The sequence below is a fragment of the Lathamus discolor genome, unplaced genomic scaffold, assembly GCF_037157495.1.
Source record: "Lathamus discolor isolate bLatDis1 unplaced genomic scaffold, bLatDis1.hap1 Scaffold_76, whole genome shotgun sequence".
Lineage (NCBI taxonomy): Eukaryota > Metazoa > Chordata > Aves > Psittaciformes > Psittacidae > Lathamus > Lathamus discolor.
The window spans coordinates 62,573-89,477 of NW_027069388.1; the positions used below are offsets into that span (position 1 = coordinate 62,573).

General features: G+C 60.0%; 2 protein-coding genes across 3 annotated transcripts in view; one reads left to right on the top strand and one right to left on the bottom strand.

Annotated features, from left to right (window-relative positions):
- The window catches only part of LOC136006874 (heat shock factor protein 1-like), a 47,590-nt gene extending 31,718 nt beyond the window's left edge, over nucleotides 1-15,872 (bottom strand). The window contains exons 1-4 of one of the 2 annotated variants that reach the window (XM_065664918.1): nucleotides 15,614-15,872; nucleotides 10,105-10,213; nucleotides 4,563-4,699; nucleotides 1,517-1,641 (exon numbers count right to left, since the gene is read on the bottom strand). In XM_065664918.1, coding sequence (XP_065520990.1) covers nucleotides 1,517-1,641; nucleotides 4,563-4,699; nucleotides 10,105-10,213; nucleotides 15,614-15,739 — 497 coding nt within the window. In that variant the 5' untranslated portion in view covers nucleotides 15,740-15,872. Of the gene's footprint in view, nucleotides 1-1,516; nucleotides 1,642-4,562; nucleotides 4,700-10,104; nucleotides 10,214-10,618; nucleotides 10,725-15,613 lie in introns of those variants that run through there. The other variant, XM_065664919.1, reaches the window with a different exon arrangement.
- Nucleotides 15,873-16,269: 397 nt separating this feature from the next.
- Nucleotides 16,270-26,905, top strand: part of BOP1 (BOP1 ribosomal biogenesis factor) — a 52,916-nt gene continuing 42,280 nt past the window's right edge. The window contains exons 1-3 of the mRNA XM_065664916.1: nucleotides 16,270-16,377; nucleotides 16,530-16,688; nucleotides 26,206-26,316. Of these exons, the coding sequence (XP_065520988.1) occupies nucleotides 16,369-16,377; nucleotides 16,530-16,688; nucleotides 26,206-26,316 (279 nt within the window). The 5' untranslated portion in view covers nucleotides 16,270-16,368. The remainder of the gene's footprint in view (nucleotides 16,378-16,529; nucleotides 16,689-26,205; nucleotides 26,317-26,905) is intronic.

Here is a 26,905-nt window from a genome sequence, read left to right on the forward strand (position 1 = left end):
CATAGGGAAGAACTTCCTCATATCCAGCCTGAACCTCCCCTGTTCCAGTCTGAGCCCCTATTGAAGTGTGAACCCAAAGGCTGTGCTCACTGAGAGCTACGCAGAGCCCGCGGCAGACCGAAGCCACTCATGGCTCTGATGGATGGAGGAGCAGGAAGAACGAAGCCTGAAGCTGGAAGCTCCTCCAGGAAGAGGTGAGGATGCTCTCACGAGCATGGAGAACCCGCACGGATGCTCCAGCCCATGCTCGCACAGGGTTTGCCTGGGCAGATCCCTGCACAGCTCAGCCACAGGCTGCTTGGTGGTGGCCTCATCCTGCTCCGTGTCCGCAGGGCTGCTCCGCTCCCCGTCCCCAGGCTCTTTTGCTGTTGTCAAACCAGCTCCTGGCTGAGTCCTGGAGCTCGGGGGCATAAGGATGCACCCAGCAGCCGGCACGGAGCAACCATTGTGGAGCGGGAGGCTCCAGGCATCACCCTCCGGATGAAGGCTGCCCAAAGGCAGGGTCGCAGCACTCCCAGGTCCTACAAAGGGGTTGAGCTCTTCCAGGAGCCTTCGCACCTGATGGGCTCCCAGGATGCAAACCCTGGTTGATGAAGGGGTCAAAAGGAGCCGAAACTGCTCTGCTGCGGGAGGCTGGCAGCGCCCTGGTACCCAGCGAGCCCAGCGCTGCTCCGGGCGCTCCACGCGATGGCCTGCAGGGATGCACCATCGATGATGCCCATCCGTGCTTCAGCCAGAGGCAAGGGAGCAGCCCGAAGGCACTCGGGAGGCCTGGAATGCGCTGGTGGATGTTTGCATCCTCAGACAGGGATACAAGGCTGGGAGCATCACCTCAAACCTGCCGCAGGACCGCCAAAGGCACGGAAATCAGGGAATCAGGGAATGGGATGGGTTGGAGGGAGCTCCTCCAGCTCCAAGCGCCTGTGTCCAACCTGGCCTTGAGCACTGCCAGGGATGGGGCAGCCACAGCTTCTCTGGGCACCCTGTGCCAGCGCCAAAATCCATAGGGAATTTTACTGGGTGCAAATAGGGAATCAACTAGGACAGGAGAGCAAATGTTATCCAAACCAACCTGAAGACGCTGCTGCAGTACAGGACAAGAGCCAGGTGTGCCCCGAGGCAGGAAAACCCAAAGCCCATCCCAAGGATCTCCCAGCACCATGCTCTGACATTGCAGATCCATGCCCCCGGAAAGAAAGGAAGTTCCTGAAGCCTTCCCAACCTTTCCAATGGCAACCTCGAGGCAGAGCTGGTCTCCAAAGCATCTTTACCCCGTGGCTGGGGTCACACCAGGTCTTTATCCTGTCCACAAGGTCCCTCCACCTCCCATTCCTAAGCAGAAAGGTACCCAAATCCCAGGCTGCATCCTGGGACAAGTGGAAGCTGGGACGGAGAACAAACAAGGAGCAGCCTTCTCTCAGAGAAGGGCTTCAAAACAACCTGGTGAGGAGAGGAAGCACTGGGCAAACTGGTCTGCACTGGTCCACCCCCCCCACCACCACACACACACACATACTGCTTCATGGCGATCAGCTTGGAGTCCATGCTCTCCTGCTTTCCCTTCATCACCTGGATGTCAGTCAGTAGCTTGGTTACGTTGTCCTGCTGGACCTTTATGTCCTCGTTCTTGATGCTGGATACCTGGAGACAGAGGAGAGCTCACTGAGCAAGTTTGCCGATGACACCAAGCTGTGTGGTCCGGTTGATGCGCTGGAGGGAAGGGATGCCATCCAGAGGGACCCTGACACGCTTGTGAGGTGGGCTGATGCCAACCTTATGGAGTTCAACCACGACAAGTGCAAGGTCCTACACCTGGGTCGGAGCAATCCCAGGCACAGCTACAGGTTGGGCAGAGAAGGGATTCAGAGCGGCCCTGCAGAGAAGGACTTGGGGGTGCTGGTCGATGAGAAACTGAACATGAGCCGGCTGCAGTGTGCGCTCGCAGCCCAGAAACCAACCGGATCCTGGGCTGCATCCAAAGGAGCGTGAGCAGCAGGGCGAAGGAGGTGATCCTGCCCCTCTGCTCTGCTCTTGGGAGACCTCACCTGGAGCATTGTGTGCAGTTCTGGTGTCCTCAACATAAAAAGGACATGGAACTGCTGGAACAAGTCCAGAGGAGGCCACGAGGATGAGCAGGGGACTGGAGCACCTCCCGTATGAAGACAGGCTGAGGAAGTTGGGGCTGTTCAGCCTGGAGAAGAGAAGGCTGCGTGGGGACCTCAGAGCAGCTTCCAGTGTCTGAAGGGGGCTGGGGAGGGACTCTTCGTCAGGGACTGCAGTGACAGGACAAGGGGTAACGGGTTCAAACTGAACCAGGGGAAGTTTAGATTGGATCTAAGGAGGAAATTCTTTCCTGTGAGGGTGCTGAGGCACTGGAATGGGTTGCCCAGGGAGGTTGTGAGTGCTCCATCCCTGGCGGTGTACAAGGCCAGGTTGGACGAAGCCTTGTGTGGGATGGTTTAGTGAGAGGTGTCCCTGCCCATGGCAGGGGGGTTGGAACTGGGTGATCTTGAGGTCCTTTCCAACCCGAACTATTCTATGATTCTATGATGCTGAACCCCCAAGCGCTCAGGGAAGCCTTCAAACCCACACTGAACATCATCCATCACCCGGACCCTGTGCTGAGGCTCAACCCGGCCACCTACAGAGCAGGTCCTTGGCAAGCTGTTTCTGCTTGAAGACACGGGATTCTCTCCCAGCCTAAATAAACCCAGGTATTCTTGGATCAGGAATGCAGCGTCCAGCTCCGAGGGAAGGGCAGAGCTGTTTGCCTACACAGACCTCGTGATAGGGAGCAGAGCAAGATGTGCTCAGGCAGGGCAATGCCACAGGAGAACATCAGCACTGCGGGGAGAGAGAGGCTTCCCTGCACTCGGAAGGACTCTGCTGGGTGCAGTAAAGGGAACTCCCATGATCTGCACTGCAGGAAGAGCTGCTCTGAGGAGGAAAATGGGGAGCACAAACCCCAGGTACCCTCTCGCAGGGGTACCGGATGCGCTCATCACCTCCGGTCACCGGATGCGCTCATCACCTCCACCGCAAGCGTGGAAGCAAGCGAGGAGAAGGTTCTGAGCAGGGGGTTTTATTGCTCTCATAAAAGAAGCATCGAATCCCAGCCTGGTTTGGCCGGAGGGACCTTACAACCCCCCCCCGGAAAAGACCAAGTGCGAAAGGAGCTCGAGCACTTGTGGCTATAGAATCATAGAATAGTGTGGGTTGGAAAGGACCTCGAGATCATCCAGTTCCAACCCCCCCGCCATGGGCAGGGACACCTCACACTAAACCATCCCACCCAAGGCTTCATCCAACCTGGCCTTGAGCACTGCCAGGGATGGAGCACTCACAACCTCCCTGGGCAACCCATTCCAGTGCCTCAGCACCCTCACAGGAAAGAATTTCCTCCTTAGATCCAATCTAAACTTCCCCTGTTTCAGTTTGAACCCGTTACCCCTTGTCCTGTCACTGCAGTCCCTGATGAAGAGTCCCTCCCCAGCATCCCTATAGGCCCCCTTCAGGTACTGGAAGCTGCTATGAGGTCCCCACGCAGCCTTCTCTTCTCCAGGCTGAACAGCCCCAACTTCCTCAGCCTGTCTTCATACGGGAGGTGCTCCAGCCCCTGAGCATCCTCGTGGCCTCCTCTGGACTTGTTCCAGCAGTTCCATGTCCTTCTTATGTTGAGGACACCAGAACTGCACACAATGCTCCAGGGGAGGTCTCACAAGAGCAGAGCAGAGGGGCAGGGAGAGCAGAGTAGAGGCAATGGGGGAATGCCCTCGAGAACTCCCAGAGGAAGAACGAACGCAGGGCTCCAAAGCCCAGTGCCGGCTGGAAAGAGCCCCCAGGTGCCCAGGTTGAGTGGGATGCTTGTGAGGAACAGGGAATGACCAGGAAGGGTGGGGAAGGTGCCGCAGAAAGGAAAGCCAGGGAGGATGGAGGAGCTCTGCCCGAGTCCCAGCATCATCCTGAGGCTGCACCTCGGATCCTGCGCTCAGCACCGGGCCCCTTACTACAACAGAGACATTGAGGGGCTGGAGCAGGGCCAGAGAAGGGAATGGAGCTGGTGCAGGGCCTGGAGCACAGCGGGGATGGGGAAGGGCTGAGGGATCTGGGGGGTTCAGATGGAGAAGAGAAGGCTCCGGGGGGCCTGATGGCTCCCTACAAGTGCCTGACAGGAGGATGGAGCCAGGAGGGGCTGGGCTCTGCCCCCAAGGAACAAGGGATGGGACAAGAGGAACCGGCCTCAAGCTGCCCCAGGGCAGGGTCAGATGGAGCTGAGGAACAATTCCTGCCCCAGAGGGTGCTCAGCATTGGAAGGGGCTGCCCAGGGCAGGGCTGCAGGCACCGGCCCTGCGAGTGCTCATGGACCCTCAGTGCCATGGGGCAGGGGTGGCCTTGGCAGGGCTGGCAGCGGTTGGACTGGGTGAGCTTAAAGGGCTTTTCCAACCCTGCCGATCCCATGATTCTACATCACCTTGGAGCAGACCAAGGCTTTCCGGAGCAACCCTGTGGTGTGAATCAGTTTCGCTGAAGCTCATCCCAAAAGATGTACCGCACGAACTTACGCTGGTTACTTTCCTCTTGATGTTCTCCAGGAGATGCTCCTGCCCTCGGATGAAGTAGGGATGCTGGAATTCCGTGTCGTCTTTCTCTGGCTTCACCAATCCTCCCTGCTCAATGTGGACAACCTTTCGAAAGCCATCTGAAAAACCAAAGGGCAACGGAAGCAAAGCTTAAGAGGCAGAGTCTGAACTGGAGGAAGCAGAAGCAAGCAGAGGTCAGCCTTGGTCACTGAAATACCCAGTGCTCCATCCCTGTGCTCCTGCCTTCTACCAAAGCCCATCCTGAAATGGGAAATGGAATGAAAAACCCTTCCTGAAACTGATGGACCTGAGGCAGAGGCTTCTGCTGAGCCTGCTGCAAGAAAGCTGGAGATGGGTCCAGCTCTGGGGCAGCAGCAACAGGGGGACCTGGAGCTGCTGGAGCGGGTCCAGAGGAGGCCATGGGGCTGGAGTGGCTCTGCTCTGGGGCCAGACTGGGAGAGCTGGGGGGGGGGCAGCCTGGAGAAAGGAAGGGTCCTGAAGGGGAGACCTGAGAGCAGCTCCAGGGCCTGAAGGGGCTGCAGGGAGCCTGGAGAGGGGCTTGGGCCAAGGGAGGCAGGGATGGGATGGGGAGGAAGAGGGAAGAGGTGATGGGATCTTGGGGAGTTCTTCCCCATGAGGGTGCTGGGGCACTGGCAGGGGGTGAAGGGAGAAGTTGGGGATGCTCCATCCCTGGCAGTGCCCGAGGCCAGGTTGGACACAGGGGCTCGGAGCCCCCTGCTCCGGTGGCAGGGGTTGGAGCTGGAGGAGCTTTAAGGTCCCTCCATGCCAAGCCATCCCATGATATTCAGGTTCTCGATCCCCTCAGCCTCACACCAAGGCCCGACATCGCATTTTTAACCAGTGTACGGCACCCGAGGAATCCAGCTCTGCAGTTTTTCCCCTCATTCCACCCATCCCGGCTCCAAGCAGCTCCCTGCAACTCCAGCCACCGGCACCGCTCCTGCTATTCCCACTGCAGCAGCACAAGCTCCCGGAGGGGGCATGGCGCAAGTCATAGAACCATAGAACAGTTCGGGTTGGAAAGGACCTCAAGATCATCCAGTTCCAGCCCCCCTGCCATGGGCAGGGACACCTCACACTAAACCATCCCACCCAAGGCTTCATCCAACCTGGCCTTGAACACTGCCAGGGATGGAGCACTCACAACCTCCCTGGGCAACCCATTCCAGTGCCTCAGCACCCTCACAGGAAAGAATTTCCTCCTTAGATCCAATCTAAACTTCCCCTGTTTCAGTTTGAACCCGTTCCCCCTTGTCCTGTCACTGCAGTCCCTGATGAAGAGTCCCTCCCCAGCATCCCTATAGGCCCCCTTCAGGTACTGGAAGCTGCTCTGAGGTCCCCACGCAGCCTTCTCTTCTCCAGGCTGAACAGCCCCAACTTCCTCAGCCTGTCTTCATACGGGAGGTGCTCCAGCCCCTGAGCATCCTCGTGGCCTCCTCTGGACTTGTTCCAGCAGTTCCATGTCCTTTTTATGTTGAGGACACCAGAACTGCACACAATGCTCCAGGTGAGGTCTCACAAGAGCAGAGCAGAGGGGCAGGATCACCTCCTTCGCCCTGCTGGTCACGCTCCTTTGGATGCAGCCCAGGATCCGGTTGGTTTCTGGGCTGCGAGCGCACACTGCAGCCGGCTCATGTTCAGTTTCTCATCGACCAGCACCCCCAAGCCCTTCTCTGCAGGGCCGCTCTGAATCTCTTCTCTGCCCAACCTGTAGCTGTGCTGGGATTGCTCCGACCCAGGTGCAGGACCCTGCACTTGTCGTGGTTGAACTCCATAAGGTTGGCATCAGCCCACCTCACAAGCGTGTGCAGGTCCCTCTGGATGCCATCCCTTCCCTCCAGCGCATCAACCGGACCACACAGCTTGGTGTCATCGGCAAACTTGCCGAGGGCGCACTCAATCCCACTGTCCATGTCAGCGACGAAGATGTGGAACAAGACCGGTCCCAACACCGATCCCTGAGGGACACCACTCGGTACCGGTCTCCAGCCGGACATCGAGCCATTGACCACAACTCTTTGTGTGCGGCCGTCCAGCCAGTTCTTTATCCACCGAGTGCTCCATCCATCAAATTGATGTCTCTCCAGTTTAGAGAGAAGGATGTCGTGTGGGACAGTGTCAAACGCTTGTGCAAACTTGTGGAACTGCTGGAACAAGTCCAGAGGAGGCCACGAGGATGATCAGGGACTGGAGCACCTCCCGTATGAAGACAGGCTGAGGAAGTTGGGGCTGTTCAGCCTGGAGAAGAGAAGGCTGCGTGGGGACCTCAGAGCAGCTTCCAGTGTCTGAAGGGGGCCTATAGGGATGCTGGGGAGGGACTCTTCATCAGGGGCTGTAGCGACAGGACAAGGGGTAACGGGTTCAAACTGAAACAGGGGAAGTTTAGATTGGATCTAAGGAGGAAATTCTTTCCTGTGAGGGTGCTGAGGCACTGGAATGGGTTGCCCAGGGAGGTTGTGAGTGCTCCATCCCTGGCAGTGTTCAAGGCCAGGTTGGATGAAGCCTTGGGTGGGATAGTTTAGTGTGAGGTGTCCCTGCCCATGGCAGGGGGGTTGGAACTGGATGATCTTGAGGTCCTTTCCAACCCAAACTATTCTATGATTCTAAGTCCAGGTAGACGACATCAACTGCTTTACCCTTGTCCATCAATTCTGTAGCCCCATCATAGAAGGCCACCAAATTGGTCAGGCAGGATTTCCCCTTAGTGAAGCCATGCTGGCTGTCACCAAGCCCCTTGTTGTTTTCCATGTGCCTTAGCATGCCTTCCAGGAGAGTCTGCTCCAAGATGTTACCAGGCACAGAGGTGACACTGACTGCTCTGTAATTCCCCGGGGCTTCCATTCTCCCCTTCTTGAAAACGGGGGTTCTATTTCCCTTTTTCCAGTCGTTGGGAATGGCACCTGACCGCCATGAGTTTTCAAATGCGATGGCCAAGGGCTTAGCAACTCCATTCGCCAGCTCCTTCAGGACCCGCGGATGGATTCCATCAGGTCCCATGGACTTGTGAGCATTCAGATTTTGAAGATGGTCTCGAACCAGATCCTGTCCTACAGCGGGCCCAAGGTCTTCATTCTCATAGCCCCTGTGTCTGCCTTCTACGAGCTGGGTGGTGCGGTCAGAGCCTTTGCCAGGGAAGACCGAGGCGAAGAAGTCATTGAGAACCTCAGCCTTCTCCGAGGGCAGCGTCCCACGTGCTGGGAATTACATCCTCGGGAGCTGAGGGAGAAGCTCCGCACTGAAGCCTTCAGCCGGGATGATCCCGTTTCCAGTTCTTCGAGTCATCCCTAAAAACCGAACGCCCCATTCCTGAGGCTCTTCAAGGGAGCTGGTGTTGAAAGGTAATGAAAATGCCATCCCTCCTAATCCCATCGGAATGCCCTCCGCAGCCCACATCTGGAGCGTTAACGTTAATCCCCGACGAAGGCTCCGTGTGAGAGGGGGGGAAAGGCATCCTCCGTGTGCCTGTTATCCTTGGATGCACGGCAGGAAGCCGTGAAGCAGCGTCTCCGGGCTAATCCCACAGCATTCCCAAGAGCTGCGGGAGGGAGCTGCTGCAAGTGCAGCCTCCCATCAGGCAGCCCTCGAATTCCTCGTGCATTAGAAGAGGAAAAAGAGGATCGAGCAGGCTGGAAAACCAGTTTGGAAACATGGAGAGAGAGGGGGAGGAAGCAGCAGCGGGGAGACACGTGGGGAGGGGAGCAAAAGATGCCTGGGGTTGGGGGGGAACACACTGGAGGGAAGGGCTGGGATCCAGAGGGAATGCACAGGCTGGAGAAGTGGGAACCTCCTGGGGCCCGATCAGGCCAAGGGCAAGGTCCTGGCCCTGGCTCCGGGCAATCCCAGCCTGGATCCAGGCTGGGGAGAAAGGGGAAAGGAAGGAGGAAGAGAAAGGGGAGGAAAAGGGGGGAGGAAAAGGGGGGAAACTGAAGGGAGGGATCAAGTTTCCAGGGATACAGTGCCCTTATTTGTAAAGGGCAAAGGAACAAATCCCCCCCGGGATCCACAGGGACAGGATGTAAGTGGGGGATTCCAGCTGCAGGCAATAGCTCCGGAACCAACTGCTGCTTCCCCATCCTTCCCTAGGGAACGCAGGGAATGCCAATCCCTGGAGCCTTGGCAAAGAGCTGCACAGGATGAGGCCCAGCACCGAGGCGCTGCTCCAGGCCTGCAGCAGAGCACTGAGGGTGCTGGGACACTGAAGGGGTTGAAGGGAGAAGTTGGGGATGCTCCATCCCTGGCAGTGCTCAAAGCCAGGTTGGACAAAGGGGCTTGGAGCATCCTGCTCCAGTGGCAGGGGTTGGAGGAGCTTTAAGGTCCCTTCAATCCAACCCATTCCATGAGTCCATGACTGGATGAACAGCTCCAAGGTCCTTCCTGCCCTGGCTCTATGGATTGCTCTTCTACACCCCTCCTGTTTGGTAGAGGGAGCTCAAGCAGGGCTGGTTCCACACCTGAACATGAGCAGAGGACAAACAAGGTGTCCCATACGGTGGGACCGGCACCAGGAAGCATCGCAGAGGAGCACCCTCCGTGAGGCAGGACGGCAAAAGGACCGATGGACAAACAAGGGAAGTGGCCGGATCCCCTGTGATAACCAGGGAATGCCGGAAGAAGAGATTCAGAGCGGCCCAAAGAGAAGGACTTGGGGGTGCTGGTCGATGAGAAACTGAACATGAGCCGGCTGCAGTGTGCGCTCGCGGATCCTGGGCTGCATCCAAAGGAGCGTGACCAGCAGGGCGAAGGAGGTGATCCTGCCCCTCTGCTCTGCTCTGGTGAGACCTCCCCTGGAGCATTGTGTGCAGTTCTGGTGTCCTCAACATAAAAAGGACATGGAACTGCTGGAACAAGTCCAGAGGAGGCCACGAGGATGATCAGGGGCTGGAGCACCTCCCGTATGCAGACAGGCTGAGGAAGTTGGGGCTGTTCAGCCTGGAGAAGAGAAGGCTGCGTGGGGACCTCAGAGCAGCTTCCAGTACCTGAAGGGGGCCTATAGGGATGCTGGGGAGGGACTCTTCATCAGGGACTGTAGTGACAGGACAAGGGGGAACGGGTTCAAACTGAAACAGGGGAAGTTTAGATTGGATCTAAGGAGGAAATTCTTTCCTGTGAGGGTGCTGAGGCACTGGAATGGGTTGCCCAGGGAGGTTGTGAGTGCTCCATCCCTGGCAGTGCTCAAGGCCAGGCTGGATGAAGCCTTGGGTGGGATGGTTTAGTGTGAGGTGTCCCTGCCCATGGCAGGGGGGTTGGAACTGGATGATCCCGAGGTCCTTTCCAACCCACACTATTCTATGATTCTAAGAACCAAAGAGCCTCAAGTTCCCTGGATGCAGCAGGAGTTTCCAGGTCTGGATGCTGTAATTCCCCCCCCGGCCCCGGCTCCTTAAAACCACCGCTTGGTCCCCTCGAAGTGGAGCAATGCAAATCCTCCCAACGCAATGGAACATCACGGAGCCATGGACCTCCCATCAGGAGCAAGCCAACCCTTGGCCCGGGAGCTACTTACACATGTTGAGCTGCCGCACGAAGCTGGCCATGTTGTTGTGTTTGAAGTACTTCGGGAGCACCTCCTTGGCAAACTGGCCCTGGTCAAACACATGGAAGCTGCTTCCACTCTGTCCGAGAAAGAAGGAAAATGGAACGTTATCAACCTCTGTTCGAGAGGGAGAAGCCCCCCAGCACCTCCAGGTCATGGAGCCATGGAATGGGGTGGGATAAAGGGAGCTTAAAGCTCGTCCAGCTCCAACCATGGCCAGGGACCCCTTCCACTGGAGCAGGGGGCTCCGAGCCCCTGTGTCCAACCTGGCCTTGAGCACTGCCAGGGATGGAGCATCCCCAACTTCTCCCTTCAGCCCCTTCCAGTGTCCCAGCACTTGTTGAACCTCAGCTGCCCACAGCCCAGTGAGGCCAAATGAAGCCACCGGCACCAGTGTGAGGTCAAACATCGACACCCACCAGCAACTGTCCTGGTTTCACTGGGATAGGGTTAAACCCCGACACAAACCAAGACAATTCCCTACCCTTGAGCCTCCGGCAGCCGAGGTTCAGACCAAGCCGGGGGTTGGTTTGGAAGGGCAGAGCAATGAGGTTTAGGGCTCCATCATGCTCCATCATGCAGCTGGGGCTGTTCAGCCTGGAGAAGAGAAGGCTGCGTGGGGACCTCAGAGCAGCTTCCAGTACCTGAAGGGGGCCTATAGGGATGCTGGGGAGGGACTCTTCGTCAGGGGCTGTAGTGACAGGACAAGGGGTAATGGGTTCAAACTGAAACAGGGGAAGTTTAGATTGGATCTAAGGAGGAAATTCTTTCCTGTGAGGGTGCTGAGGCACTGGAATGGGTTGCCCAGGGAGGTTGTGAGTGCTCCATCCCTGGCAGTGCTCAAGGCCAGGTTGGATGAAGCCTTGGGTGGGATGGTTTAGTGTGAGGTGTTCTTGCCCATGGCAGGGGGGTTGGAACTGGGTGATCTTGAGGTCCTTTCCAACCCACACTATTCTATGGTTCTATGCGTGTTAAATGCTTTCTATGGGTTGATGTAGGAAGCAGGACGAGGCAGGAGAGAGGAGGAATCGCTCCTGCCCCTCGGAACCCTAAGGTGCTTTGGCTGGGGGGGTCCCAGGTGATGAGTTTGAGCCGTGCCTGCCAAGCAGAGCCTGGCACTGAGCGCTAGAGCTGCAGGAGTCAGGACCCATCGGAGCCCCTTCCCCATCAGGCCTGGTGCCCATCACCTCCGGGCACACAGGGTGGGAATGATCCTGTCGGCAAGAGCATCGGCACCACAGGAGCCAAAGGGGGTTTTCCCTCCTGGCACAGAATTCCAGCTGCGTTTTCCAACCTGGATTTCCTCCCGTCACCGAGTCCTGCTCCGGAGCCAGCCCCTGCTGAGCTCCCCACCACGAACCAGCACCACGCAGGGCGCTGGCAGAGGACCAGGACCTGCTGAGACACCCACAGCTCCTTAAGGAAGCGCTCATGGAGTCATAGAATCATAGAACAGTCAGGGCTGGAAAGGACCTCAAGATCATCCAGTTCCAACCCCCCTGCCATGGGCAGGGACACCTCACACTAAACCATCCCACCCAAGGCTTCATCCAGCCTGGCCTTGAACACTGCCAGGGATGGAGCACTCACAGTCTCCCTGGGCAACCCATTCCAGTGCCTCAGCACCCTCACAGGAAAGAATTTCCTCCTTAGATCCAATCTAAACTTCCCCTGTTTCAGTTTGAACCCGTTACCCCTTGTCCTGTCACTGCAGTCCCTGATGAAGAGTCCCTCCCCAGCATCCCTATAGGCCCCCTTCAGATACTGGAAGCTGCTCTGAGGTCCCCACGCAGCCTTCTCTTCTCCAGGCTGAACAGCCCCAACTTCCTCAGCCTGTCTTCATACGGGAGGTGCTCCAGCCCCTGAGCATCCTCGTGGCCTCCTCTGGACTTGTTCCAGCAGTTCCATGTCCTTTTTATGTTGAGGACACCAGAACTGCACACAGTGCTCCAGGTGAGGTCTCACAAGAGCAGAGCAGAGGGGCAGGATCACCTCCTTCGCCCTGCTGGTCACGCTCCTTTGGATGCAGCCCAGGATCCGGTTGGTTTCTGGGCTGCGAGCGCACACTGCAGCCGGCTCATGTTCAGTTTCTCATCGACCAGCACCCCCAAGTCCTTCTCTGCAGGGCCGCTCTGAGAAGGACTTGCGGGTGCTGGTCGATGAGGAAATGAACCCTCAAGTCCAAGGGAAGAGCAGCAGGGCCGGGCCGGGCCATCCGGGATGGTGCCTCCGGAGCTCCCCTGTAACCGGGTCGGAGATGTCCGTGCTCATGGCAGGGGTTGGACTGGAAGAGCTGCGAAGGCCCCTGCCAACCCAAACTGTTCCATGATTCCATGATTCCGATTCAGTTCCCAATGGGACCTGCACAGGCAGGGGCTGCTCCTGCGTTAAAGCAGGGCTGCACAAGGGGAGAAGATGCCCCTCGGCCAAGTGGCCGGCCCCAGGTCCAAGAGAGCCCAAGCTCCAGGGCTGCCAGCCCCGAGCTGCAGCCCATGGGTGGCCGTGGGCCGTGCCCAGGTCCCAGCTCCAGGGAACCTCCAGGTCCCCATCTCCAGGCCTGACTTGAAAGCATTGGACCAAGCAGGGCCGAGAGGGGCCCGCGGGCAGATGGGGCTCCCTCGGTTACAGCGCAGCGTTAATCCGAGAGGATTGGGATGACTCCTCCAAAGCATGGAATGGGGTGGGATGAAGGGAGCTTAAAGCTCGTCCAGCTCCGACCACGGGCAGGGACCCCTTCCACTGGAGCAGGGGGCTCCAAGCCCCTGTGTCCAACCTGGCCTTGAGCACTGCCAGGGATGGAGCATCCCCAACTTCTCCCTTCACCCCCTGCCAGTGCCCCAGCACCCTCATGGGGAAGAACTCCCCAAGATCCCATCTAACTCCAACCTCTTTAAGGTCCCTTCCGACACCGCCCATTCCATGGATCTATGGACTCCAGGGATGAAATTCCCCCTCCCCACCTCTGCACGGAGCAGCCCGAGCGGGGCTGAGGGCTCACGAGCTCCATTCAATCACTGCCCCGGTGCCAGCGGCAGGGTCATGGAAGGAGCATCCCGCTCCAGCCCAAACCTCACCCATGCCCTGGGGACCGACGCGGGGCTCTTTGGGACGGACCCTCCCGGAGCTCACCCCCAGCCCGTGGGGTCTGCGTCCTCCTGCGCGCACGCAACGGGGGCAAGAGAGGAGCTTTAGCAGGGGAGGAAGGCTCCAGGCACCGGTGAGGGGGTCCCATGCAGGGGAGGCCGTGCAGGAAGGCTCCGGGTGAAGCCGCAGCAGCCAAGGGGGAGGCAGGGAGGCTCCCACATCCTCACGGGCACATTCCTAAAGCCCCTCTCAGCACCGGCCCCGTGCCAGCAGAGCCAAGGTCAACGCTGCGGAGCAAGGCCAGGAGCTGCTCCAGCAGCCAGGGACCAGCCCCTGCACCCAAGAGCATCCCCCTCACCTGGGACTCGGCTCTGCCCATGGGTTTGCTGCTGGGGAAGCAAATGGGCCCTTTGGAGCAGGCTTCCCGGTGCTAAACTCCATGGAAGTACGAGAGGGAAGGGTCCGGGTGCCGGCAGGGCTTTGCTGCGCTGCCAAAGCCCCTCTGGTTTGTGGGGGTCAATGGGGTGCAGCAGGGAGCTGAGCTCACAGAGTGTAAAAGCAGCACGAAAGGGCAGATGAGAAACTGAACATGGGCCGGCTGCAGTGTGCGCTCGCAGCCCAGAAACCAACCGGATCCTGGGCTGCATCCAAAGGAGCGTGACCAGCAGGGCGAAGGAGGTGATCCTGCCCCTCTGCTCTGCTCTTGTGAGACCTCACCTGGAGCATTGTGTGCAGTTCTGGTGTCCTCAACATAAAAAGGACATGGAACTGCTGGAACAAGTCCAGAGGAGGCCACGAGGATGATCAGGGGACTGGAGCACCTCCCGTATGAAGACAGGCTGAGGAAGTTGGGGCTGTTCAGCCTGGAGAAGAGAAGCTGCGTGGAGACCTCAGAGCAGCTTCCAGTACCTGAAGGGGGCCTATGGGGATGCTGGGGAGGGACTCTTCATCAGGGACTGCAGTGACAGGACAAGGGGTAACGGGTTCAAACTGAAACAGGGGAAGTTTAGATTGGATCTAAGGAGGAAATTCTTTCCTGTGAGGGTGCTGAGGCACTGGAATGGGTTGCCCAGGGAGGTTGTGAGTGCTCCATCCCTGGCGGTGCTCAAGGCCAGGTTGGACGAAGCCTTGTGTGGGATGGTTTAGTGTGAGGTGTCCCTGCCCATGGCAGGGGGTTGGAACTGGGTGATCTTGAGGTCCTTTCCAACCCACACTCTTCTATGATTCTATGTGGATCTAAAGCAGGAAAGGTCGCTTGGACCAAGCCATGGAACGGGTTGGCATGGTCCTTAAAGCTCTTCCAGCGGAGGCTTCCATGTCAGCATTCCTCCCGCTTAGGCAAACACGGCCCCGCTCCCCTCAACAGCCCATTAAAGAGAGATTTCCTGCCGGGCGGCCAGGAGCAGGGATGCGGGATGCAGCTGAGTGACACAGCCGGAGGCTCCTCCGCAGCCCGAGCCGATGCGCGCAGGCTGGGAGGGAGCGAGCAGCTCCCTGCCTGCTCCCCTGCCTGCTCCGTGGCCCGCAGCGGCAGGAGCAGCTCTGCCAAGCACAGGAGGCCCCAGCTCCGCTCTCCTCCCGTCCCATGGCACGGCTCTGCCGGGGCTGCCCTGGCTCTAGCGCACAGGGAGAGCGAGGAGGAGATGCGGTGCCAGCGGCTGACCCCGGCCCCCTCGGGAGGCTGCTCACAGGCATGGAGGCATGGAAGGGGTTGGGATGAAGGGAGCTGAAAGCTCCTCCAGCTCCAACCCCTGCCACTGGAGCAGGGGGCTCCGAGCCCCTGGGTCCAACCTGGCCTTGGGCACTGAAGGTTTGGCTACTTGGGAAGAGCGGCTGGGAATTGCTCCTGGAACAGGAGCTGGGATGGGGGAGCTGAACCTGAGCATCCTGTGCCCGTGGCCGCATCCTGCCTGTACCAGCCCCAGGGCGGCAGCGGGGCCGCGGCAGGGATTGTGCCCCTGCACCGGGCACTGGTGAGGCTGCAGCTCGGATCCTGTGCTCAGCTCCGGGCCCCTCACTGCAAGAGAGACATTGAGGGGCTGGAGCGGGGCCAGAGAAGGGCAATGGGGCTGGTGCAGGGCCTGGAGCACAGCGGGGATGGGGAAGGGCTGAGGGAGCTGGGGGGTTCAGATGGAGAAGAGAAGGCTCCGGGGGGCCCTGATGGCTCCCTACAAGTGGAGGACGGAGCCAGGAGGGGCCGTGCCCACGGGGATGACTCGCAGGGAGCCGTGGGGCAGAGAGAGCGGAGCCCCGGGCGCAGCCTCCCTGCAGCCCCGCAGCCGGCTCCGGGCTCGCCCATGCGGCGGACACAGGGACCCGGCTCTGCCCCCCCCCCCCGCACCGGGGACCAAGGCGAGACCCGAACCCGGAGCCCCGGGGCCGGGCCCGCACTCACCGGGCTCCAGCAAATCAGCGCGTCCGTGTCCGGGTCCTCCACGAGCGTCCAGAGCTTGGTGAGGAACGCGGGCACGTTCCCTCCGCCGGGCGCCGCCGACCCGGACCCGGGCCCGGGCCCGTCCATGGCGGCGGGGCTTGGGGGGGGGGGGGGCTCAGAGCGGCCGGACCCCGCCGCGGAGCCGGGCCGCGGCCTGCGCACGGAGCGCACCGGGCCCCAGCATGGCCGCCGCCATCTTGGGACACCCCCCCCTCCTCAGCACCACCGGCGCGGGGGGGCGGCGCGCATGCGCGGGACCGCCCCCCTCCCCTCCCCGCACACAGACAAACCCCGCCCCCTTCCCCCGCACACACACAAACCCCGCCCCCTTCCCCTCCCCCCGCACACACACAAACCCCGCCCCCCTCCCCTCCCCCCCGCACACACACAAACCCCGCCCCCTTCCCCTCCCCCCGCACACACACAAACCCCGCCCCCCTCCCCTCCCCCCCGCACACACACAAACCCCGCCCCCTTCCCCCCGCACACACACAAACCCCGCCCCCTCCCCTCCCCCCCGCACACACACAAACCCCGCCCCCTCCGCTGCGTAGAGCGCCGGCAGGAAGGGCGCATGCGCAGAGAGCCGCCCCTCGCTGTCGGTGGGTGTAGGTGCGCACGCGCAGAGCTCCGGCTGAGGGGGCGTGGCTTTGGCGGTGACCTCTGACCCGTGCGCACGTGGAGCCTCAGGCGGCGGCGGCGGCGGCGGCGGGGCCATGGCGGAGGTAGGGGCGCGTTGCCATGGTGACGGGGCCTGCGGGGCCTATGGGGCCTATGGGGCCTGCGGGCCGCGTTGGGGGGCTCCGGTGGGGGGGGGGGGCACCCGCCCCCGCGGCCCCGCCGGGCCCTGACCCCTCTCCGGCCCCGTCCCTTCCAGCCGCGTCCATCCGCGGACAGCGAGGAGCTCACGGACAGCGAGGAGAGCGCGTACTCGGGGCTGGAGGAGTCCGGCTCCGACAGCACCGGCTCGGACCCGGAGGAGGAGGAGGAGGAGCGGGGGGAAGGCCCCGGCGGCGGCTCCCTCCCCCGGACCCGGGTAAGGGCCTCAGAGCGGCGGGGAATGGGGTTGGGGGGGGGGGGAACAGCGGGGAGCGCCGGTTTGTGCCCCGCTCCGGCCGGGGGGGGAGGAGCGGACGGGAGGAAGGCTCCGTGCTCCGTGCGCGTTCCCACCCCTCCTGTGCTCCGTCCCTCCGCCCTCCCGTGTTGATCCCTCCCCCCACCCCCTCCCCGTTCTCCTCCCCCCATGGCCCGTGTCCATCCCCCACCCCCCATCTCCATCCCCCCCCTCCCCATCTTCATCCCCCCCACCCCCCATCTCCATCCCCCCCATCTCCATCCCTCCCCCATCTCCATCCCCCCCTCCCCATCTTCATTCCCCCCTCCTCCATCTCCATCCCCCCCCCCCCGTCTCTATCCAACCCCCCCCCCCCCAATGTCTCCATCCCCGCATTCCTGGCTTTGGGAATACCCCAGGCTGGTTCCCATCAGATCCCTGCGTGCTCCCAACCGTCGGGATCCATCAGATCCCTGCGTGCTCCAGGCTGTTGGGATCCATCAGATCCCTGCATGTTTCCGGCTGTCAGGATCCATCAGATCCCTGCGTGTTCCCAACTGTTGGGATCCATCAGATCCCTGCGTGCTCCCAACTGTTGGGATCCATCAGATCCCTGCGTGTTCCCAACTGTTGGGATCCATCAGATCCCTGCGTGCTCCCAACTGTTGGGATCCATCAGATCCCTGCGTGTTCCCAACTGTTGGGATCCATCAGATCCCTGTGTGCTCCCGGCTGTCAGGATCCATCAGATCCCTGCGTGTTTCCAGCTGTCGGGATCCATCAGATCCCTGCGTGCTCCCAACTGTTAGGATCCATCAGATCCCTGCGTGTTCCCAGCTGTTGGGATCCATCAGATCCCTGCATGTTTCCGGCTGTCAGGATCCATCAGATCCCTGCGTGCTTCCAGCTGTCGGGATCCATCAGATCCCTGTGTGCTCCCAACTGTCAGGATCTATCAGATCCCTGCGTGTTCCCAACTGTTGGGATCCATCAGATCCCTGCGTGCTCCCAACTGTCAGGATCCATCAGATCCCTGCGTGTTCCCAACTGTTAGGATCCATCAGATCCCTGCATGTTTCCGGCTGTGGGGATCCATCAGATCCCTGCGTGTTTCCGGCTGTCGGGATCCATCAGATCCCTGCGTGTTCCCTGCTGTCGGGATCCATTGGGATGTGTTTGGATGATGGGCAGCAGCATTCCCAGCTCGGGAGTGGGAATTCAGTGGGAAGTTCCTCTTGTGCCTGGCTGGGCGCCCCGGGGGCACCTCGGGCCCATGGGGTGTCTCCATTGGGATGGCTCCAGTGCCGTCCGTTTATCCCACCGCGGCCCCGCTTTTCCCATCGTGCCGCTTTGGCGTCGGCACAGGCCTGGAAAACATTCCGGGAATGGGGATTTGGGGGGTTTGAGTGCGTTGGGGCCTTGAAGGTGTTTGGGCTGCTCCTGGGGGTGTTCTCCTTGGGGCGAGCCGCGGGATCATGGAATGGTTGGGGTGGGAAGGGCCGGAGGGACGGGCTGCGATCCAGAGGGATCGGGACAGGGGCGAGCCTCCTGGGGCTCAACCAGGCCAAGGGCAAGGTCCTGGCCCTGGCTCGGGGCCATCCCAGCCCGGATCCAGCCTGGGGGAGAGGGGCTGGAGCCTGAGGAGCAGGACCGGGGGTGCTGGGGTGGGGGGAAGAAGGTCCCCATGGGCCATGCCCCCAGCCCCAGAGGACGTGGAGCTGCTGGGAGTGACCTGGAAAAGGTCCCTTCGCACCCGGCCCATTCCATGATTCCATGAACGGAGCAGCACGGAGGCACGGCTGGACCCGGGAAGTGAGGCTCCTGCAGCGCATCTCCCACACAGGGATCAGTGCATCGGGATGGGGACAGCGGGATCTGCTGCAGCAGCACCAGCGTGAGCCAGGGCTTCCGTGTGGGCTTCCTTGCTTCCTGCTTCCCCTGCTTCCTTCCTGCTTTCCCTGCTTCCTTCCTTGCTTCCTGCTTCCCCTGCTTCCTTCCTGCTTTCCCTGCTTCCTTCCTTGCTTCCTGCTTTCCGTGCTTCCTTCCTGCTTTCCCTGCTTCCTTCCTTGCTTCCTGCTTTCTGTGCTTCTTTCCTTGCTTCCTGCTTTCCCTGCTTCCTTCCTTGCTTCCTGCTTTCCCTGCTTCCTTCCTGCTTTCCGTGCTTCCTTCCTTGCTTCCTGCTTTCCGTGCTTCCTTCCTTGCTTCCTGCTTTCCCTGCTTCCTTCCTGCTTTCCCTGCTTCCTTCCTGCTTTCCCTGCTTCCTTCCTTGCTTCCTGCTTTCCGTGCTTCCTTCCTTGCTTCCTGCTTTCCATGCTTCCTTCCTTGCTTCCTGCTTCCTTGCTTCCTTCCTTGCTTCCTGCTTTCCCTGCTTCCTTCCTTGCTTCGTGTTTTCCCTGCTTCCTTCCTTGCTTCCTGCTTTCCGTGCTTCCTTCCTTGCTTCCTGCTTTCCCTGCTTCCTTCCTTGCTTCCTGCTTTCCCTGCTTCCTTCCTGCTTTCCGTGCTTCCTTCCTTGCTTCCTGCTTTCCGTGCTTCCTTCCTTGCTTCCTGCTTTCCCTGCTTCCTTCCTGCTTTCCCTGCTTCCTTCCTGCTTTCCCTGCTTCCTTCCTTGCTTCGTGCTTTCCCTGCTTCCTTCCTTCCTTCCTGCTTTCCCTGCTTCCTTCCTGCTTTCCGTGCTTCCTTCCTTGCTTCCTGCTTTCCCTGCTTCCTTCCTTGCTTCCTGCTTTCCGTGCTTCCTTCCTTGCTTCCTGCTTTCCGTGCTTCCTTCCTTGCTTCCTGCTTTCCCTGCTTCCTTCCTGCTTTCCCTGCTTCCTTCCTTGCTTCCTGCTTTCCCTGCTTCCTTCCTTGCTTCCTGCTTTCCCTTCTTCCTTCTTTGCTTCCTGCTTTCCCTGCTTCCTTCCTTGCTTCCTGCTTTCCTGCTTCCTTCCTTGCTTCCTGCTTTCCGTGCTTCCTTCCTTGCTTCCTGCTTCCCCTGCTTCCTTCCTGCTTTCCCTGCTTCCTTCCTTGCTTCCTGCTTTCCCTGCTTCCTTCCTGCTTTCCGTGCTTCCTTCCTTGCTTCCTGCTTTCCCTGCTTCCTTCCTTGCTTCATGCTTTCCCTGCTTCCTTCCTTGCTTCCTGCTTTCCCTTCTTCCTTCTTTGCTTCCTGCTTTCCGTGCTTCCTTCCTTGCTTCCTGCTTTCCGTGCTTCCTTCCTTGCTTCCTGCTTTCCCTGCTTCCTTCCTGCTTTCCCTGCTTCCTTCCTTGCTTCCTGCTTTCCGTGCTTCCTTCCTTGCTTCCTGCTTTCCATGCTTCCTTCCTTGCTTCCTGCTTCCTTGCTTCCTTCCTTGCTTCCTGCTTTCCCTGCTTCCTTCCTTGCTTCGTGTTTTCCCTGCTTCCTTCCTTGCTTCCTGCTTTCCCTGCTTCCTTCCTTGCTTCCTGCTTTCCGTGCTTCCTTCCTTGCTTCGTGCTTTCCCTGCTTCCTTCCTTGCTTCCTGCTTTCCCTGCTTCCTTCCTGCTTTCCGTGCTTCCTTCCTTGCTTCCTGCTTTCCCTGCTTCCTTCCTTGCTTCCTGCTTTCCGTGCTTCCTTCCTTGCTTCCTGCTTTCCCTGCTTCCTTCCTGCTTTCCCTGCTTCCTTCCTTGCTTCCTGCTTTCCCTGCTTCCTTCCTTGCTTCCTGCTTTCCCTTCTTCCTTCTTTGCTTCCTGCTTTCCGTGCTTCCTTCCTTGCTTCCTGCTTTCCTGCTTCCTTCCTTGCTTCCTGCTTTCCCTGCTTCCTTCCTTGCTTCCTGCTTTCCCTGCTTCCTTCCTTGCTTCCTGCTTTCCCTGCTTCCTTCCTTGCTTTCCCTGCTTCCTTCCTAGTGCCCTCCGGAGCCTCTGGTGCCTCGGGAGCAGCACCGGAAGGGTTCCTGGCATGGGAAAGCAGCAAATGACCCTTTCAGCTCGGCCTCCCAGTGCAGGGCACCGGCATTCCCGTTGGGAGCAGACGGAACACGGCTCTGCTCGGCCCCGGGACTGCCATGGAGGGAGGCAGAGCCCATGGAATGCTGGAAGTCATCAAGAGAGGAAATGGGATCTGACAAGGACAGGGTCATATTTACAGAGCCCCACGAGCAGGGAGGCACCGGGAGCGGGGCTGAGCTCCTGCTGACAGGCAGCTGCCGGAGCCTCCGGCCTTGCCCGCTCCTGCATCCCAAAGGAAGCTGGGCTGGAGCAGCTCAGTTCAGCACCTTCTTGTTCCGACCGGATTAACACTTGTGCAGCGCTGGCTGACAGCTCAGGGCTCCTCTGTCCGCGAGAGCCGCTGCCTTTACTCCTCTGTGGCCCCAAGGACAGGATTTCTGCCATTCCAGCTCCATAAAGCACCTTCTTGGATGGGGCTGGGGATCATCATCCTGATGGGGAGGAGGAGCACGGCTCTGGAGAGGTGCCTCAGCATCCCACCATCACCTGTGGAGCTGCTGCGAGGGCTGGAGCGGCTCTGCCCTGGGGCCAGGCTGGGAGAGCTGGGCTGGGGCAGCCTGGAGAAGGGAAGGGTCCTGAAGGGGAGACCTGAGAGCAGCTCCAGGGCCTGAAGGGGCTGCAGGGAACCTGGAGAGGGGCTTGGGCCAAGGGAGGCAGGGATGGGATGGGGAGGAAGAGGGAAGAGGTGATGGGATCTTGGGGAGTTCTTCCCCATGAGGGTGCTGGGGCACTGGCAGGGGGTGAAGGGAGAAGTTGGGGATGCTCCATCCCTGGCAGTGCTCGAGGCCAGGTTGGACACAGGGGCTCGAAGCCCCCTGCTCCAGTGGAAGGGGTCCCTGCCGTTGGAGCTGGAGGAGCTTTAAGCTCCCTCCATCCCAACCCATTCCGTGGTTCTCCACTCTTTAGCAGAGGGCGAGATGAGGGTGCCTTTGCCGGTGGCTTTCCCCATTTGACCTCTGGATCTGGGCTTGGTGCTGTGGCCAATGTCCCCTCACCGCCTGTGTGCATCCGGTAGCGCGGAGAGGTTTCCACCTCAACCTGAGCTCGAGCGACGGTCGCTTTGGCCCACGCTGGGTGCGCACCATGGCCGCAGCTCCCGCATCGGGGCTGTTACCCCTTCGCTCCAGCTCATCTCTTCTTCCTGCTCACCCATTTGGCTCCTTGCACCCCAGCTCTTCGCGGCACCCCGACGTTGTGCCCCCTTTCCACCAGCGTTCTGGCAGCTGCCCCGAGGAGCCTCAGCCCCCGTCTTGGGACACCGGGAGCCTTCTCCCTTCCTGCTGGAAGCTGCAGGCCAGGAGCTCCTTGCTGCGTTCTGCACAGCAGGAGGAGCTGCGTGGGAGCACTCGGAGAGGCCGGTTCGGGAGGTGAAGGCAGCCAAAGGAGCGCTTTCCAAGGACTCGATGTCCGGCTGGAGACCGGTACCGAGTGGTGTCCCTCAGGGATCGGTGTTGGGACCGGTCTTGTTCAACGTCTTCATCGCTGACACGGACAGTGGGATTGAGTGCGCCCTCAGCAAGTTTGCCGATGACACCAAGCTGTGTGGTCCGGTTGATGCGCTGGAGGGAAGGGATGCCATCCGGAGGGACCTGGACACGCTTGTGAGGTGGGCTGATGCCAACCTTATGGAGTTCAACCACGACAAGTGCAAGGTCCTACACCTGGGTCGGAGCAATCCCAGCACAGCTACAGGTTGGGCAGAGAAGGGATTCAGAGCGGCCCTGCAGAGAAGGACTTGGGGGTGCTGGTCGATGAGAAAATGAACATGAGCCGGCTGCAGTGTGCGCTCGCAGCCCAGAAACCAACCGGATCCTGGGCTGCATCCAAAGGAGCGTGACCAGCAGGGCGAAGGAGGTGATCCTGCCCCTCTGCTCTGCTCTTGTGAGCCCTCACCTGGAGCATTGTGTGCAGTTCTGGTGTCCTCAACATAAAAAGGACATGGAACTGCTGGAACAAGTCCAGAGGAGGCCACGAGGATGCTCAGGGGCTGGAGCACCTCCCGTATGAAGACAGGCTGAGGAAGTTGGGGCTGTTCAGCCTGGAGAAGAGAAGGCTGCGTGGGGACCTCAGAGCAGCTTCCAGTACCTGAAGGGGGCCTATAGGGATGCTGGGGAGGGACTCTTCATCAGGGGCTGCAGTGACAGGACAAGGGGTAACGGGTTCAAACTGAACCAGGGGAAGTTCAGATTGGATCTAAGGAGGAAATTCTTTCCTGTGAGGGTGCTGAGGCACTGGAATGGGTTGCCCAGGGAGGTTGTGAGTGCTCCATCCCTGGCAGTGCTCAAGGCCAGGTTGGATGAAGCCTTGTGTGGGATGGTTTAGTGAGAGGTGTCCCTGTCCATGGCAGGGGGGTTGGAACTGGATGATCTTCAGGTCCTTTCCAACCCACACTATTCTATGATTCTATGATTCTATGACTCCTGGATGCGGAGGAAGGGTCCGATCCGAACGGGCTCCTTTTGGATCAGGAAACGCTGCTGCTGCTCCCTCGCTGCGGGACACGGAAGAGCTGTGCACAAACCGCTTCTGCTTCCTGCGCACCTGAGGGGCTCGAGCACCCGCGAGGGTTTCCTTCCCCTGCTTTATAGCTGCAGACCTTGCTTCACCGTGGGGTTAAAGTGGGGAGGGTCAGCTCTGGCTGTGCTGCAGAGCTGGAAGCATGGAATCCTGGAATGGGCTGCGTTTGGGCACTGGCGCTGCTCTGAGGTCCCCCCCTTTAGGAGCCTTCTCTTCTCCAGGCTGGCCACCCCCAGCTCCGTGTGGTTTTGTGGCTCCAATCTTCCTTCCTTTGCACCTAAACCTCTTCTCGCGTCCCATCGGGGCTGTTCGAGCCCATCGCTTGTCTCCAGTCTCCCCTTCAACCACCGGAGCTGCCTGACTCGGGCTCTTGGTGCTGCCAGCTCCTGCGTGCCCGCCACCCATGGGTGCTGAGGGTGCTTCCAGGGCTGGTTTGGGTGGGTTTTTTCCCTGCGGCACCATTCCCTGCTGTCCTCTCGTGGCAGGAGCCTCCTCGGTCAGGGCAGCAGAGAGGAGCTCCGGCGGCATTCCCAAACCTGACCCGCAGTGCCTGGGAAGCCGAGGGGAGCCGGGACATCAGCACCCGGCTGCAGGAGGGCACCGTGTGCATGCCCGAAGGTGGGAATGCGCCTGGAGGGTGCTCCCAAGCAGTGTCCGAGGGGCGCGGGCGGTGGCAGCGCTCCGGGTCTGTGGATCCCTCTATTCCTGGGGGATTTTCCTTACCCTGAGAGTCCTCTCAGATGGAGAAGCTGGGGCTGCCCCAGCCCTGGCAGTGCCCAAGGCCAGGTTGGACACAGGGGCTTGGAGCCCCCCTGCTCAAGTGGCAGGGGTTGGGGCTGGAGGAGCTTTCAGCTCCCTTCATCCCACCCCATTCCATGATTCCCTGATTCCAGCTGAGCTCTGCCGCTGAAGCTTTCCTAAAGGCTTTGAACCTGCCAGCACACCCGCCTGATCCCGGGATGCTGCAGTCTGCTTCCAGCCCTGCCGGCCATGGGGCTGGAATCCCGGCTTGTGCCAGCTCTCGGAGCAAGCTCAGCTCCTGGGCAGCCCTTGAGCCACTGGTTTAATCCCTGCCTGTGGAGCTGGGAGTTGGGGCACCACTGGGAAGAGCAGGGATGCTGGAGCCTCCGTGGCCTTCATCCCGGAGGACACTGGGACCCGGTCTCCTTGCAGCAGTGGAGGGCAACGAGGGGAAGGTGGAAACTCGGGATCTGAGCGCCGGGAGCTCGGGATAAAGCCTCTCGGCCGTCTGCCTCTTCCCGGCTTTTCCAAGGAAGCCGCTGTTGGTGCAGTAACCGCATCCCCGGCTCGCAGCCGTGCCCCCGCGGCGCCGGGCAGCGCGAGGTGACCGCGCACGGCGCGGACTTGGCTGCTCCCAGCAGGAGCCTTGGCCGGGGCTGCTTTCCCCATCAGTTCCCTGCGTGCTCCCAGAAAGCGGATCCGAGCAGGGTCCCCATCGCCCCCCCTTCTCCCTGGAATCTCTTTTCCAGGGAAGGATCTGCAGCTCGCTCGGCACCCACCCAGGCCGGCGAGTGGGCGAGGGCGCGTGATCCGTGTCTGAGGGGGGAATTCCTGCTCCAGACGTGGCTCTGATGGAAGCAGGATGCGTGGGCCTCAGGGTTCAGCTGCAGTGCAGGAGGGGTCCTGCCCGGTGTGGGTTCTGGGGGACCACAAGCCTTTGGGATAACCCCAGCGAGGGAAGCCACATCTTTGGGATAACCCTAACGAGGGAAGCCACATCTTTGGGATAACCCCAGCGAGGGAAGCCACATCTTTGGGATAACCCTAGCAAGGGAAGCCACATCTTTGGGATAGCCCAAGCAAGGGAAGCCACATCTTTGGGATAGCCCAAGCAAGGGAAGCCACATCTTTGGGATAACCCTAGCAAGGGAAGCCACATCTTTGGGATAACCCAAGCAAGGGAAGCCACATCTTTGGGATAACCCTAGCAAGGGAAGCCACATCTTTGGGATAACCCTAGCAAGGGAAGCCACATCTTTGGGATAACCCTAGCAAGGGAAGCCACATCTTTGGGATAACCCTACCAAGGGAAGCCACATCTTTGGGATAACCCTACCAAGGGAAGCCACATCTTTGGGATAACCCTACCAAGGGAAGCCACATCTTTGGGATAACCCAAGTAAGAGAAGCCAAATAGAATCCCAGAATAGTCAGGGTTGGAAAGGAGCTTGAGCTCACCCAGTTCCAACCCCCCTGCCATGGGCAGGGACACCTCACACTAAACCATCCCACCCAAGGCTTCATCCAGCCTGGCCTTGAGCACTGCCAGGGATGGAGCACTCACAACCTCCCTGGGCAACCCATTCCAGTGCCTCAGCACCCTCACAGGAAAGAATTTCCTCCTTAGATCCAATCTAAACTTCCCCAGTTTCAGTTTGAACCCGTTACCCCTTGTCCTGTCACTGCAGTCCCTGATGAAGAGTCCCTCCCCAGCATCCCTATAGGCCCCCTTTGGATACTGGAAGGCTGCTCTGAGGTCTCCACGCAGCCTTTGGGCTAATGCAAGCAAGAGAAGCCAAAGCTTTGAGTAAGGTCAGGCTCTGGAGGGGCTTTACCCAATGTCAAGCACTTCAGGAGGCAGCTCTGGAGTCCTGAGCACGGGGCTGGGTGGGCCTGTGCTGAGGCTCAGTGCTGGGAAAAGCTGCTCCTGGTGGGTACCAGAACCCCTTCATGTGCTCGTCCTCCTGGTAACGTGGTGCTGCTGGCTCTGTCCTTGAGAGGGCAGGATCTGGGATCTACCGGGATCTACCGGGATCCAGTGCTCAGAGGGACCTTGATGGGCTGGAGGCGATCTGTGATGTTTTCCCTTTCCATCCTTTCCTCCCTGTGTAATGCCACGTCCCAGAGGATGGAGGAGCAGGAGGCTGCACTGCTCAGCGCTGTCCAGCTCGGGGCACAAGTGCTTTGTGGTGATGCTGGGCCTGCAGCAGACTGGATGTGGTGGTGGCAGGTCCCTGATGGAGCAAACAGGACCACACACAGGTTCAGGTGATGGGATCTCCCTGAGCTTCCTCCGTTCTGTCTTTCAGGCCAAAGGAGCTCCCCGGAAGAGCAAAGCCCTGGAGGATGATTCCTCACTGGAGGAAAACAAGGCTCTGCTTGCTCAGGATGAGTATGAAGAGGACAGCTCCGACGAAGAGGTAGGACCCATTGCAAGTTGTGTGTTCTTAGCATGTGGATAGGAGCTGGAGGCGCTGGGATAACAGCCGGGCTCTGTGATCTTAAAGGACTTTTCCACCCTGGTTGGTGGGATGATTCCACACCTTCCCTCTCCGTGCTGGCTTCTGCAGGAGCAGAAGGGAGGGGATGTGGTCCAGCAGCAGTGTCTCTGCATGGGCATTGCCCAGAGGCACCAGGTCATGGCTATTGTGGAGACTCTTGGTGATGGTCCAGTGCTTGAGTGCATCCCTTGGGACGTTTCGGGCAGGGAATGGCGCATCCAGCTTGGGAAGGGCGGTGGGAAGAGCCTCCCTTGCACCCTGCCTTGCTCCAGCCCCAACTGGGGCTTCACCTGGGTGTCAAGGGGGTTCCTCAGCCCTTCAGGAGGTGCCTGAGGTGTCCCCCCCTGCCCCACAATAGGGTCCCGTTTGCTGCGCTGGGCTCCTTGGGGGGAGCATCTCCGGGTTTTGCGCCTTGGGAAAGATGGAAAAGCTCCTGTGTGGAGCAGGGGGGGATCTCGGCAGCCGGATGCCCCCAGGGCTTGGTCGTTCCAGACAAACCTCGTGGCCT